At 38.9% G+C, this 16,192-nt stretch overlaps 1 protein-coding gene across 4 annotated transcripts in view; it reads right to left on the minus strand.

Annotated features, from left to right (window-relative positions):
- LOC117236652 (hemicentin-2-like) overlaps positions 1 to 16,192 on the minus strand; it is a 574,361-nt gene that overhangs the window by 99,110 nt on the left and 459,059 nt on the right. For all 4 annotated transcript variants that reach the window (XM_033499780.1, XM_033499782.1, XM_033499779.1 and 1 more), the window contains exon 4: positions 709 to 917. In XM_033499780.1, coding sequence (XP_033355671.1) covers positions 709 to 917 — 209 coding nt within the window. The remainder of the gene's footprint in view (positions 1 to 708; positions 918 to 16,192) is intronic.

The following is a 16,192-nucleotide window of genomic DNA, read 5'->3' on the forward strand; positions in this document are numbered from 1 at the left end:
ATTTTCAAAGTGAACGAAACTTGATATGAGCTTCTTATCTGTGATTAAAATCTTTTTGGAATATCTTTTTGACATATATATTCTTGTAGGGATCATCAGGGATGCAACATATATTGCTGCTCTATAGTATCAATATGTCTATTTGTCATTAGGCTGTAAACATTTATACAATTTCGTATTTCTATAAATATAAATAAATATATATAGCATAATATAAAGATATAGAATCGAAATGGAGATTTTTTTAAATGATCTCTTGCAGTATTATATAGTGAAAGGGTGTGGAGCGAAACTTTTGCATAATAAAAAATTAATTAATTAATAATTTTCTATCTCAACCCAATCTTCAAAAAACATAAACAAAAAGCTCGCAAATATTATACACAGAAAAATATGGAACAAAATATTTCCATTGTTAAAAAATCAATGAATTGGTAATAACTTTTTGTCTCAAACATAAATTTTAGCCTTTATTCCATAAGACATTAATTTATATCATTCTTCTAGCAAACCAACTCTATGAACGTTATAACATAGTATCGATATAACATAGAATACATTATCGATTTCTATATTCTCAATATTTAAATATTTCGCGCGTAGGTCGTGCCTGAAAATAGAAAGGGGAAGGAAGAAATAAATGCAAGGGAGAAACAAGCGGAGAAGGATCAACCACGAGGCGAAGATCCTGATCTGCTGAACACTTACTGATCACCGTGAGATTGACTTTGCTGTTCCTGGTCGGGGATTGCTTGAAATCGACCCTGCATCTGTAAACGGCGGCGTCACTCTCACGGACAGACTCGAGGATGAGTTTCGCGGGTTTCTCCGAGTATTTGAAGAAGGCACGTTTGTCGAGGCTGATATCCTGCCAGTGTTTCCCTTGTTCCAGGGTGCTTTGCGTCCTTGTGTCGAAACTGTAAGCAGACGAGCGTCGTATACATGGTTAGCTGACGATGAAAATGCTAGAAGTTGAGATTAGGAAGACGCATTCCGATGCACGATGCGCTGGAAACTGTACTTGAGAAGAGACTTTAATGATTTTTCAAATACTGCTGAGAATAAATAATGATGCCGTTTGCTGTCGATTTGTGAGTACTGAGTTTCTCTTGTAACAACTTTAGCATTGTTCTCATGGAATGATTTTGAACGTTCAAAAGAATTTCTAAGATTTTGGGCATTGAATTGTGAAATAAAGAGGAAGTGAGTCTTTCTCTTTATTAGGTAAAGTGTATTTTTGATTGTATATGTTATATTAGGAGTATTACATTAAATATGTTATGGAACTTTGGGTGAAAAGAGGATATTCATATCGTATTTGATTCTGGAAATTTTTATTTGGAAAGAATTTTAACATTTCCTTTCTCGAAATTTAATTTTGGTTAAACGTATAAAGTGATATTTGTTCTTAATTTTATTAAGTAGACGTTATGTATGAATATTCTATTAGTTATTTTTTTCTACAAAAGATATTGTTTAAATTGAGAGAATTCTTTATGTTTGCGTAAAATATGAAACATACATTTAGCATCGCAATTATTCCTAGCTCTATTAATTGTCACATTTTCAGTTAGCGATAAATCTTCGTAAACTGAGTTTCCGTTCGTTTCCTAGTTTCGAAGGAAACGGGTTTCACTACATTATTACAAATACACTTTCGTAGTATCTATTGATAAATATTGCGTTAAGCAATAAGGTATCATGCATATTACAATTTGTTACGTCCGGTGACTCTTTACGGTGGAGGCAGCCACTAGCTGTGTAACTATAATTAAGCGGACCGCAATAATCCTAAGGAACTGTCATAAACTTAAGTTTTTCGATTCTACCGTTAAGGCCGTTAATTAGTATAAAACATCTTCAAGTCAACAGGTTCCTTATGATTATTGATCTGTCAGGTAAAAAGTGGGGAAACGTGGGTTTTCTTATTTTTCCCGGTATTTCCATCCGCAAGCAACCAGTGGTGGGGCGATCAACACCCAGCAAGAGTTTTCCTCTGTGAGAGCATCGTTACCAAACTTTACTGATTTTCCATCTTTAGAACAGTCAACATCTCTTGACCGGGTTTCCACCCTTAGATCAGTCACCTATTTAACTTATATCTATACGCACCGAGCGTAACCGTCTTGTCTACAAGTTGTTGGAATAAAGTGTAAATTATAACCTGTCACCTGAGTGTTATAATCTATTCAACAACCTCTATTATCCTAAACGAAATAGGGGATCGATCATTTCGTGGCGTCGATTGTATAATCGTAACGGGAATTTACGACTCCCGTTAGAGCACTTCCTCGCGATCGCGTCTTTCCGCGAACGGTCGAACACAATTGTTTGTAACCTGTAACACATTTCCACCATTTGACGTTTCGAAATTTACATTTTGCAGCACTAACTCGGAATGATATTTTCGTACGATTATCAAACTCTTCGATGGCTAAATTGAATCAATAACATGTTAATTTCATTTAATATAATTAAATAAATAAATTTATAAAATTTCACTCTGGATTATTTCGATTTCTGTGTTTGCATGTATTCAAATTCTTAAATTAATCCTGCAATGTACAACACCTTTACAAAGTTTTATTTACATTAATATCCTAATTACAATAATATTCTAATCATATCTAATCAATATTCTAATCACGAAAATGCAAAAAAAGGCAGGTTTTAAACAATTGAATAACGTAATCCTATCAACATGCAGAATCACTTCAATTGAAGTCCATAGTGTCTCCATGTTTATCGACTACGAAAGACAATTTTTATGAAAGCAAAGTCACAATTGAACTAACGTTATTATGCAGTGATGCTATACAAGTCACAAGATACAAGTTACCAGTATCATTGAATATCTTTGTAATACATATTCGCAAAAAGAGAGCCACTTTCGATTTCGATGATTTCGAAATGACTTTGTAGAGCTCAACATTTTGAACAATTTTTTCCTGTACATGTAGCTGGCGGTCGGTCTAGTTTTCACGCTGGATTCGGCTAGTAATAAGATTAACCCGGTTGTGCCGCGATGCGACCGGCCAGAATTGTTTATATTAGTACTGATAAGGGGATTCGCATGGCCGGCCGCCTCGCAATGTCCAGATTAATGTTATACTATCTACTAACCCCAATCTGGCTTCGAAACTAAGGTCGAGCGACGGGGCATTTTTGCATATACAGAAACCTTCGACATTTACCAGAAATTCGAGACTCAAGTGTTGCAGCTATGAAGAGGTAGGAACGATTCTATATCTCGAAATTGAGATCTTAGCTGTGCCGAACGTAGTAAGGGACAACGCGGGTGAAAGAGAAAGAAGGATTGATAGTCAAAGCGTTCGGCAAATATTAAAGGCTCCCGATAAGTTGAGACCTTTAACTCAAAAATGAAAATATTTTAGTTTCGATTTGTGATCAATGAAACCTCTACCAATACTTTTGTTACTACAACTATTTTTCTGATTAAAATGACACTAAATACAATGTAATTTGGAGCATATTAGCGTACGTAATAAAGGATAATTAAATAAGTGATAGTAAATATCAGTGAGTAAATCTAATACAAATTATATCGTGTTTGGTCTCCTTTTAATCAGAAAGTCCTTACAAGTAGATTAGTAAAAGTTTAATTTAAGAAACGTCAGAAATAGAAAAGTTTCGTTTTTGAGTTGGTACATACGAAACTTGTCTCGGCGATATCTGGCATTGGATCGTATTACACTAATCGACTGTGGCTGGTCGTCGAGGTTCATGTTGCGTCGAGGGGAACCTATTCCCAGTAGGGGGGGGGGGGGGGATGACGACACAATTATCGAGAGATTCCTTTTTGGTAATTATGGGAGATTTTAATTCAAAGACTAAGAACGACTGCCAGTTATGTGAATAGGAGAAATGTACAAAATGTTGAACTCTATAACATACTTGAAAATCATCGAAATCAGAAGTGGCTCCCTTTTCGCGATTATTTATCATCTTTATTATATAGCTTGATATATTATATAACAGAAAAAATGTTACATAGCGCGTATTTGTAAATATATATTGCGTGTAAATATATATCTGTACAAAATACTATACAGAGTGTGGCCGAGTAACGGTACAAAACGGTCGTGAAGTGATTTCTTATGAAAAGACAAGAAGAAAATATAGAATAAAATCTTTTCGTCCGAGGATTAACTTAACTTAACGAGAACGTTGAACTCGAAAATTTGTGAAGTACACTTGAACATGGCTAATTTTAGGCTAAATGGAAAAAAGAATCGGTAAGATATTATTCTAAATGTGAAAATAAGTAGAAAATGTAGAATAAAATTTGTTCGCAAGACGTTTTGTTTGCGAAAAAAGTAAATTTGAAAATTTATCATACTCGTGTACTAGACCGATTATTAATTAAAAATAAAAGAACTCAATTTTTTTGAAAATGAAGTCTTAAACAGAAAAATTTTATTTCCCTTTTTCACTTATTTTCGCATATAGTATAACTTTCTTCTTACTGTTTGTTCGTACCTAGTCGGTGACTTGTCAAATTCACATGTATCAAACAAATTTCCAAAGTCAGTTTTCTCGAAAATTAGGCGTCGGGCAAAAAATTTTATTGTTTGAATTTTATTTTTTTATTTTTTCATAAGGAATCATCTCTTGGTTGTTTGTACATGTATAACATTTTTCTCTTTGTTTCTTCAACAAGTTACACAAGTTTGCTATAATATAGCTATATAGTGATATGTTTTTGTTATGTGACATAGACGTAGACGTATGTAGCTTAAACCTACCAAAATTTCGTATTACTTCTGAACGCTATTGTTGATGTCACGAGATTACATGTAAAACCATCAGTAAGCCGCATGAAATCTAGCGTTGCAGTACAAACGCTGTGCGCTTGTGATATTTTTCTGAAAGATAAAGCTCGTGCAGAAACGGGGAAAAGCCGACCTAGCAACGCGAACGAGTTTCCACTTCTGTTTTCTTTCTTCGCAGCTGCGATATTAAGTTCTGTGAAACGCGAGCCAAAGCGTTCGAAATATTTGCTCGCGGGTCTAATAAACTTGCCAGGCGTATATAAAGCAAGCAACCGATCACGAAGAACGCTTTTATTGGGAAAATTGACGCGGCCCTGCTACGGAATAGCGCGCGTCTCTGTTTTCGTGCGACTGCGTTAAAAGCCACGAGAAATGTTCGATGTAATCGGAGCGTTGCATCTCGTGTTGTTATCGTTCGTAATATCACGGATTCTCCCTCTTGCCCATGTTTTTAACCCTGAGCACCTGTTTTTTCTACCCATGCGCGAAATATCGTGGAATATTTGAATTTTTGATCACGCGAACGTTATTGATTCGTCGATGATTGGCTTGGAATTTTACTTGGTTAATTTCTGATAAATATGTACTGGTAATTTTGAAAATAGTTCAGAGTAAAAAATATTGAAGAATATATCCAGTCTGGGATTGTGAAATGCTTGCGGATGATTCAATTAATTGTATTAGGTTGTGTTGAACGCTTTATTCCCATTTTTCTTTTATTAATATTGGGATTAGAATTACATCTCTTGTACGTTGGAGTAGTATAAAATTAGGACGGCTTTGAAATTTTCATTCCGAGCAATGGTTAAGGCTTTCGATGGCCAAACTAATCCACGTCATTTTCTAGAAATGTTGATCTCATTATCCGAGCACACAGTTTCCAAGTAATAAATATTTTAAATCTATAAGTATTAGTATATTTCTCGTAAAGACATGATATGAAGAGTATTTTAAGTTACAGGGTAAATTTTTTAAAATTATGTTTGTCACTTTATTAAAAAGACGATTCTTGTCAAATTGTTCGATACTTTAGGTAATAAAGCATTCCACTAGTCAGTATTAGGGAAAGTGAATTACAATTTAACTTATCGTCGAATAAAAATTAAACGGGTCTACGAAATCAATCTCCATCGATGTGTTTAATTGTTAAACACCACTCTTTTATAATACGATTACATATACACTTATAGCAATTGTATTGTGTAATATGACGAATATTTTATTTAACAGAATTGAAATATATGTTTGTTTTCCTGGAAGAAAGGAGAACATGCGTGAGATTAATTTTTCGATTAGTATGGTCCCTGAAAGGTTCAATTACAAATTAAATTAAATTGGATTTAGCGTAAGCTAAAAAGAAATGCATGATATTTTTGCATCGGAATTAATATTTTAAAACGAAGTATAAAATCGTTTTAAAGCTTTCGGATTAAGCGAACGTTTTCATTTGAGCTTCCCGAATTATTATGCTGATGTTTTTATCATTGAAATGTCGGCATATCGTCGTGAAACGCATAATAATGTCATTAGCTGTGCCATATTTATCACTTGCAACCTGTCCATTATATCACGGGTCATTAGTGATCCACAATGAATAAATGAAAAATGATGGAGGATAATAATGGAATGACACGTATTACCATCATTGGAGAGAGAACTTTGTATGATTCTCTATGCAACGGGTACTAACTTTTTATAGGTATTTATCTCGACCTATAAATTAAGTAAATTAGGTATCGTTTCTTAAATTAATTGAACGAGATTTATCCATTGAAATATTAAATGAAATTAATAACGTCGTGAAGAGAAAATTTATGTCCGACGTTTCGAATAAAATCTTTAGGGGAAGCGTTAAATCGAATAGTAGGTAACCTAACATAAAATCAAACGGAATGCATTTATACATTAAATTAAAGGATACCACCACTGCTGACGAAGGATTGAATAATTCATTTCAGAGACATAAATCAACCTATGATAACGTTTATTGGACGCATCATACACGATAGCTCACGTGATTGAGATGAAATGTAATTTCTTTTTGGTCGAGCATACAAAACAATAGAAAAACGACATAACCTAACTGTTTACTTCCTTACTTCTATTCCTATGCAACAAAATGGTTAGCTTCTATAGATGAAAATAAAAATACTAATAATCTTAATATTATACTATATATTTAACAAGTAATTATACGTATTTCATGTTCAAAACAGAAGAAACATAATGAAAGATCTTGAAGTTACAAAAGAAGAGAATCGAAAATGCATTCAGGAATGAAAAGGATAGAGGATTCAAATATAGAAAATTCAATTAATTCTGTCAAGAATAGAAAAAAACGAAGAATTTGAAAATAGAAAATTCAATGAATTCTTTGAAGAACAGAAAAAGTAGATAACGCGTGGATAGAAAATTTAATCAATTTATTCCAAAATTAAAAGAGTAAAAAGATTCAGAATAGGAAATTCGATCGAAAGAATAAACAATCGAACGATATAAAATTTGGTCAATTTACCGAAAGGTAGCAAATTCACGATAACAACAGAAATATCAGTTTGATTAGCCAAAAGATAAAGCAGAATGAAAATGATGAAATATAGTGAGAGGTTTCCAAGTTTGGAGCAAAGAGAAGAGCAGAAAATTCAAACGTAGAAATTCGAAACTTTTACTGGAATCACGCAAACAAGCCCATCTTTATTCCGTGATACACAGATGGACACGGAAGTATCCTTCGAGATTCGAGAAAGCAGAAGAAGAAGAAACAGCAAGAGCGTGAGAAGGAGGTACGGCGTACAAAACTTCCATATTGCCTGCGCTAAACTCTCGCGAAGCGATCAATCGAGGAATACGTCCGGACACGGGACGGTTATCAAAGAAAAGCACGAAGTCACACGAGATCTTCAACCAGTTCACTATCTAATATCTCGCTTTTACGTGACGCTACTTTTATTACTCCGCAGTTTGCTATAGTGACGGGATCTAACTAAATTCATGGGATATCGATGGCGTGTGGAAGCATCTTAAAGAGCACCTCTCTTCGTTACTTATTTATTTCTACCTCTGGCCGAATGTATTTTACTAATATGCTATTTATGTTTTCTCTTTTTCATCTTGCCGCGTGTTTCCTTTCTTCTCCAAACGAGAGTATAATATATATGTTATTATATGATTGAAATGTAATATATATATTTTATAATATACACATATCACATATAATATATATATATTATATGTGAATTGAAATATATATATTATTATATGATATAATTGATCTTATATGTTTGAATTAGTAGAAAGACGGAATACTTCGAGTAATTTGAGTGTAAAGATTTATTAAAATATCTCGATAAAGACTTACTATTACTTCCTCTCAAATACGTGCATAGTCTACATTAAAATATCAAAAATAAAAAAAACTTGGCAGGGATTTGGGGAAGAAATGCATGAGAAAGAGAGAGAGAGAAAGAGAAACGAAAATACGTATCAAAAGATTCAATATATGCTTTTAGATTTAATAGAGCTTCCTTATTGGATCTTAAGTGAACCTCGAATATATGTAATATCGTGATATAATGTGTTTACAAAGAGTGGACAATAGAGATGTTAATCAGACAGAAAAAGACGATTGTTGTTCAACCTGAACTATTCACGCCAAACGCACAGAAAACAGCGCAATCCACACTCTCTCGGCAACGCCACTCGCAACCTCTGTCTCCGCTCAACTCGCACTCTGCTTTTCGACTCGCACTCTGCTTTTCGACTAACGCTCTGGCCGTTGCCGCATTCCGTTGTCTTTTTCCTAGGCCCACCGCACACGTGTTCTGCAAGCGCTCGTGGCCAGGGTCACGTAGGTCTTTTCCACGAAACTATGCACTTGAAAAGACCGATGACACATTGATGGGCCCGACGGCGCCTCGGCTCTCGCGACATTGTTCATAGTTCGCCCGATATTTCTTAGGCCTTTCGTCCACGATACTACACTCGGCCATCCTGCAATAACATCTGCCCTCAGATGCTGCCTTCTATCTCGCTGTCATCAGATGCGTCACTTTCGGCGTTTAGGACCCAAGGTTTCATAAAATCGAGGTGTGTGCGGGTCCTTCCTTCGGTACTGCTTCGCACGCTTTCTTCTTTTCTTGTAATTTCGCAGGTTCCCTTCTAGCTTACCTATGTTTCGTTCGGTTAGGCTACAGTCAAGGCAGTTGGATACCACGTGTTCGACCTTTTCGCGTAACCCTTTGAACCAGAAGTCCTTCTTGCCCATAGCTTCTGTTTTGGTAACCTCGAAATGCCCACGCTCGTGCGCTTGCCTGACTACTTGAGCCCGCATCGCCTTCGATACTACTATTAGCACATCGTCCTTACACTCCTTATACAAAATATTGTTTCTTACTACCTGCCCATCGGCCTGACTGCACGTTGCGGCGTCCAAAATCCTACGGACTTCAATGTCCTTGTTCTGTGCCCTTCTCAACCGTGCAATCAGCCCGTCTTCACTCTCCGTTACATACATAGTGCTCGGCAGGGGGTTCCTACTCGAAGCATCTACATGCTGCATACTTTTCCCCGGCCGATGAGACACGTGATACTTAAACTCGCCTAGTAACAAGGCCCATCTAGCCGCACGCACACACAAATCTTTCTTTCTAACTACACCTATCGGACTCGCATACTCCGAGTCTGACGATTTGATGACACCCTCGTTTGTCCACGCTTCCATCAGATCATCTACTTCCTTTCTTTCCGACGGCGCCAGTCTTCGCGGTCTTCGCGCTACCGGCTTGTCGCTTTCCAAAACTATTTTTGCGGTTATTCCGACGTCTCGCTTCTTCTCCGGCCTATACCCCCTAACGATATCTCGAATCGCTTCACGATAATGCGGTTCCTGTACGTGTGTTAGGTCTGTTTCGTCAGTCTGTTCTACTACGTTAATTCTAAACACATCCGACACGTCTTTGTTAGTCTGTTCGTCAAGCCGCAAGAAAGTCACTTCGCCCCGTTTAACCCGTAACTCCACCTGATCCAGAAAATCAGTGCCTAACAACAGGCCGTGCTTCATCAATATTTTGTTTGAAACAACGTGCAAAGTGATTGGCAGTTTACACCCATCAACCGTCATTACCTTAGTGAACTCACCCCAGGTCTCATTGCCAGCGGAACCAAAACCGTCGAACTTAAACTTGCATTTACCTAGCGGTGGTGACCCTAACCTCGCATACTCGTCTGATCGGATGAACGTGAGATCACTACCCGTATCCACTAATGCCACAAACCTACAGTCATCTATCGCCACTTCTTTCACATACTTCCCTTTTTCGGATCTTGACACTACGCAAGTCTCTTTCGGTCGTGCCGTACACCTCGCTGCAATATGTCCAAATCCGCTGCACTCGGAACACCTAACACCTTCTCCCCTCTCCGGACACTTAGCACTTAGATGATCCTCACTATCGCAAATGAAGCATCTTCTTTTCTTCATTGCGTCTACAGATTGACTGGGCTTCCCGTTCTTCTGGGTTTTAGCCGGCTTCACAATCGACTTTGCTCTGCGACTCTTCTGCTCTTCGTACATCACTAACCTCTTCCTCAACTCTTTGATTGACGTCGCGCCGTATAATATAGCCTTATTGTTCTCGTCGTCTATTATTCCATCCACTATGTATTCCACCTTTGCTTCCTCCTCCATGTCCACATGGCTGGCTATTTCGAGCATGCGGTACATGTAAGCCAAACATGCTTCATCACTCTCCTTTTTCGTTTCTTCAAGTTTCTGATGAACTTGCCTACTGTTGACTTTCCTCGAAAATTCTTTCACCAGCCCCCTCTTCAACTCATGCCAAGTTCTGGCATGACACTCGAAACTTGCGAATATTTTCGCTGATCCCTTCAGCAACTTCCTGGCGTAGACTGTCTTCTGCCCGTCCGACCACATGCACGTATCAGCGACTTCCTCGAACGACTCGAACCATCGTTCGACGTTTTCACCTCTGTTGCCACTAAACGACTCTAGTGCATCTTCGACGTCTCTAAAACTCAGTGTCGAACCAACGCATGCCCTTCGACAACATTCGGCACGGTCCTGATACACCCTTCGCGTATCTTTCTTGTATCCCCTTGCGTTTTTCTTGTCCTCTTCATCCTCACTTTCGTCGTCGCTTTCTTCTTCCGACGATATGTCGTTACCATCCATGGCCGCTTGTAGCCGTGCGCGTAATTCTACTTTTCTTCCCGTCGTTTTTAAACCCAAACTAGCGAGGCGCTCCTTCAACTCCTTCGTATTCATTTTCTCAACATCTTCATCTTCGTTACAATCACGCTCAGCTCTCTGTACGTTTCCTAGATCTCGTTGACCGGTTAGCTCTTCACCGCCCGTCGATCCCTTAGGACACGATTGTCCAGCCCTACACGCCCGATTCAGCCTTGCAATCAGCACTGACCTCGCACCCGATATAGGGAGGTTCATTCGCGCGAGCTTACTCCTCAGCTCCTCCAGCGTCGACCCTCTTCACCCGACAATCGCTCGTCCCCGACGTTTGACATTTTTCACACTACACAAACTTAAACCGTCAACGATATCGTCTTTTACCGCACCGCGTACCGGTAAATTCACAACTAGCTCGAATAGCTCTGTTAAACCGTTTCGTTTTCTGTCTTGTCCAATCCCGGCTGAGCCCCCAAAAAATGTAATATCGTGATATAATGTGTTTACAAAGAGTGGACAATAGAGATGTTAATCAGACAGAAAAAGACGATTGTTGTTCAACCTGAACTATTCACGCCAAACGCACAGAAAACAGCGCAATCCACACTCTCTCGGCAACGCCACTCGCAACCTCTGTCTCCGCTCGACTCGCACTCTGCTTTTCGACTCGCACTCTGCTTTTCGACTAACGCTCTGGCCGTTGCCGCATTCCGTTGTCTTTTTCCTAGGCCCACCGCACACGTGTTCTGCAAGCGCTCGTGGCCAGGGTCACGTAGGTCTTTTCCACGAAACTATGCACTTGAAAAGACCGATGACACATTGATGGGCCCGACGGCGCCTCGGCTCTCGCGACATTGTTCATAGTTCGCCCGGTATTTCTTAGGCCTTTCGTCCACGATACTACATATATATTGTATAATAATTTATTATAGTTCTTTTTAGAGAATAGAATTTTTTATTCATTCGGAAATTTGTATTTGTTGGTTTATTAGGTTTCATGATTCCTTAATTTCATAATATTTGTGTCTTTTCCTGCAATAAAATCTCTGAACAACTTTATTTGCGAGACGATAAAAACAATAGAGTAAAGTTAATTAAAAGAAATTTACTGCTTATTGTAAAAGAGTTATTATAAAGAAGCGTTCCATGTCAACAGAGATTTATTGTTACTTCGTTCGATATATATGTGTATAACCTACACCGAAATACGAAAAAGTAAAAAAAAGCATCTCCTTTTTTACCACAAAATTTTGTTAATGGTTTCATTTTAAGCGATGTTGAACATTAGGTTGGCAAATGTTTACAGATCCAAACAGCAAGAAGTATTCATGGTTTCAACACGTTACAGACACGTTACAACGCGTTGAATTCCCTGGGCCCTAAATTCTAGTTGCATCATCAACGATACGTCCCTGGGAATTGCAACCAGCCTGAAACTTCTCTCATATAATTAACCACAACGTTTTTCTTATCTGGCGGTGTGCGTATGCTACATTTCCCGTGAGCATTCCGTTTTGTTCTGCAATCAGCGCGAGCCACATTCTGTCAGCGTTATTATGTAACGACGTTTATCACAACCGCGGCAGTTATCGCGAGATCTTTTTCCAAATGTTTACGAGCCGGCTCGGGAACGTATCTTTTGTAACGTCGTTCGCATATTTCTTTCTTTCCTTAACGGCTCGTCGACAACCGATGCCGTATGCACACACGTGTGCGCTGTTCAGCTTTCAATAAAATTTCAGTCGATGGAACAGGTGATTTTACTTAAGACAATTGTGACGACCTGGTTGATCCTTTCGAACTGGCAGTACATAATAAGAGGGAAGTTTGAGAGCGTATTATACAAATCTGAGATTTTTGTTTTCCGGCATTTTTCTTTGATCTAGGAGATGGTGAGAAGTTTACTCTACCGAAAATATAAATGATGTTACAAATATATTTAATAGTGAATAAATTTAGTAATAAATTTAATAATAACATTCATCTTCATTATAAGATTTCATTAGTTGGTCGTGCGGAAAATGCTTGAGCTACGTGAAACGATTTGTTGAAACATATTGCGCTTTCAAGGAGGGTTCAAGCTTAAAGAGAGCTTCTGTTTGGTCAGTGTTATAGGTGTGAGTGTGTGTGTGTGTGTTGCTTTGGAAGACGATGGAAATTAACCAATGAGATATGCGAAAGTTAGTTAAGCTACCGAGTAAGTACTTTTTGACAGTTATTTGAGTTTCTAGAACGGTTATCTACACTCTTTTTTTAACACAGGTTCATCTGCATTAAGATCTTAATAAAAATATAGTTCTTCTTTTAACGAATAGCATGAAAACTTTTTATATGTCAAGGAATATACTACATAACGGTCATTTCAATATAATATAATATCGTATAAATAAATCGCTATGACAATTTACAACATTCTGACATCGAGAATTTTACATGTTCCGAAATATAAAAATCCAAGCTTCCATTACTGCATAAATCATCGAGCACTCAAAATTTAACGATCCCATCAGTCACCAATTAACCGTGCAAAGCCCGAGCATAACTCGCCGCTAGACCCTCCAATTCATAAAAAAACAAGTAATAAAACCGATTATATGACTTCGCGAGGCTTTACCGAGGAAAAAATGCGACCACTTATCCAGGAATTACTACGGCCATCGCATCACCGTGCGGAAACTTTACAATCTATAGTTTTATTAAAACTACGCGGAGAACTCGACTTTATTTTTCTCGTGAAGAGGCTGCGTTTCGCTGGAGAGGCCGGCATCTCGCGAGCTTATTTTACTAGCGCGCGAGGCATGAACATGGTTTTCGGCTGACGAATTTTTATATCCGGCGACGTTCCAGACGAAGGAAAATAAAGAGCCTCTAGCTGACATATATTGAGGGGATACCAAAGATGGCGGCATGCAGAGAGGATGCATTCACGTCACTCCGTACTCTGCAATCGAAATCATAGAAAAAATAAGGAAAGACGACAAAAGAAATGGACCAGAGTGTTGTGCCAGTTTGTGTGTGCAAAAGTGCGCAAGAAAATTGATAAGTAACGGACTGGATGGGACAGGAAAGTAAAGAAAATTCAGCCCTGTCGACGAGGCAGTAAGGAGGCCATATTAGGACACGCGCCGACAGCGCCGCCACACGAGTATGTCTCCAAAAACTCCAAGAGGATTGCAGATAAGATGGACAGATCAGAGGGTTCAGTCATGGACCTGGTCATGGCATCAAGCGCCGAATCAGACACCGGAACCATGTCAGGGCGAGTGTCCGGTTGGCACGAAAGCTAGTACAGCTTTCGGCGGGGTCGTTCGACAGTGGATGTGGTGAACCGGGTACGGGAGATGTCGCGGGCTATGATTTCGTGGGGTGGGGTAGCGCTGGCAGTCTCTTTAGACATAGTCAATGCGTTCAATACCATATCCTGGGACGGGATAATAGAAGTCCTTGAATTCTTCGAGGTGCCTCCCTACATTATTCGTATCATACGGACCTACCTGACCGACAGGTGGGTCGGGTACACCGGCAAAAATGTAGAGGGGTTGCAGTCCATCGAGCGCGGGTTCCGCGGGGTTGGGTTTTGGGACCATCGGCTACGGCTCGACACATGTATAGCGGCACGCGACACCAATTAGTGTCAGACGACGGTAGCGCAGTGGTTAGCGCCTTAGGTTACGAACGTTCGGAACCCCCGGTTTAAATCCCGGCGACCGTAGTCCGATTTTTCTTCCACGATACAAGAATGAGAAGAAAAGCAGCAGTACCCCAGCAGCTACATCTATACCAGCAGCAGAACCTATCTCGGGCTCTACAGCCAGCAATAGCACTATCATGAACAAACTACTAACACTATTCCACCTCACATGTATGGTATGTTACGCGGACGACACGTTGGTCCTGGTCGGGGGACGCTGGTGGCACGAGACGTTGCGCCACAGAGAGCTTGCCACCGCTCGCGCGATGCGTAGAAAAGGCCTACGTGACCCTGGCCACGAGTGTTTGCGGAACACGTGCGTGGTGGGCCTAAGGAAAGACAAAAGGATGCTAGAACAAGCAGTGTCGGTGGAGAAGCCAGAAAGTGTGAATCGAGAAGTCAGAGAGTGCGAGTTGCGTTGTCGGGATAGTGTTGCTAGTGTGGCATCAATCACATCTCAACCTACATCACAGATAAGACATTAACCCCCGCGCTTTGGACTCCTTTGGACACATCACCACCTTATCATCATATCCTAGACCAAGGCTGTGATGAACCTTAGTCCACATCAGAGATAGGATGTCGACCCCCGACTTGTGGACACTTTTCCACATCATAACCTACACCGAGAGCCCTCAACATCCTTAAGCCAAAACGTATATAAACCGAGGCTTCACCCAGGTCGGGCAGTTCTTGTTCTAGTCGCTGTTCTTGTACAACCCCCTTTCTCCGGTTTAGTGTTATTCTATTATTGTAAGTGCTAAAATTATAATAAAGTTCAATAAAGGATAGTTAATTGGGTTACGACTCAACTTTCTTTTCTCGTACAATCCAAGTATCAATTTTACGTGACACTAGCGGTGTGGATCGTGCGAGTGTGGTCCACGTGAGAGAGAGAGAGATAGAGAGAGCGTTGGATCCGTTGTGACGAGAGTTTCAAATTAACTATTGAGTTGTCTAGACTATAATACGTTATTGTGATTGGTTCACATTAAACAACCATCGTGCTTCTGTTTAATCAACATCTGTACAATCCATTTATTGTAAATAAATCATCAATATATATTTATGATATTACATTATTCAACTGAAGAACGACACATTGACGGGCCCGACGGCGCCTCAGCTCTCGCGACATTATTTATAGTTTACTCGATATCCCTTAGGCCTTTTTGTCCACGATACTACAATATGGGTATATGTGTATTAATAGTAGGCCACTGTAACAGTACTGTGTTTATTCGTATTGTCTCCTCTTCTTTTATTCTTCAGAATAAAATGTTTCTTGTAGAAGAAATTAGAAATATAATATGAAATTTCAATATACAATAAGTACAATATAATATTCAATCGCTGTTAATTATTAAAATTCAATGAAATTTGTAAAATTTAATTCAAACAACAGATTTCGTTTCTAAAAAAGAAAAGGTGCACATATAAAACCTTATACACAGGACCTACGAAATAAACATCGATTTCTGCATCGGAGGAAACATTTCCAATTTC

The sequence above is a fragment of the Bombus vosnesenskii genome, unplaced genomic scaffold (assembly GCF_011952255.1).
Source record: "Bombus vosnesenskii isolate JDL3184/JDL3185 unplaced genomic scaffold, Bvos_JDL3184-5_v1.1 scf7180000013351, whole genome shotgun sequence".
NCBI classification, from domain to species: Eukaryota; Metazoa; Arthropoda; class Insecta; order Hymenoptera; family Apidae; genus Bombus; species Bombus vosnesenskii.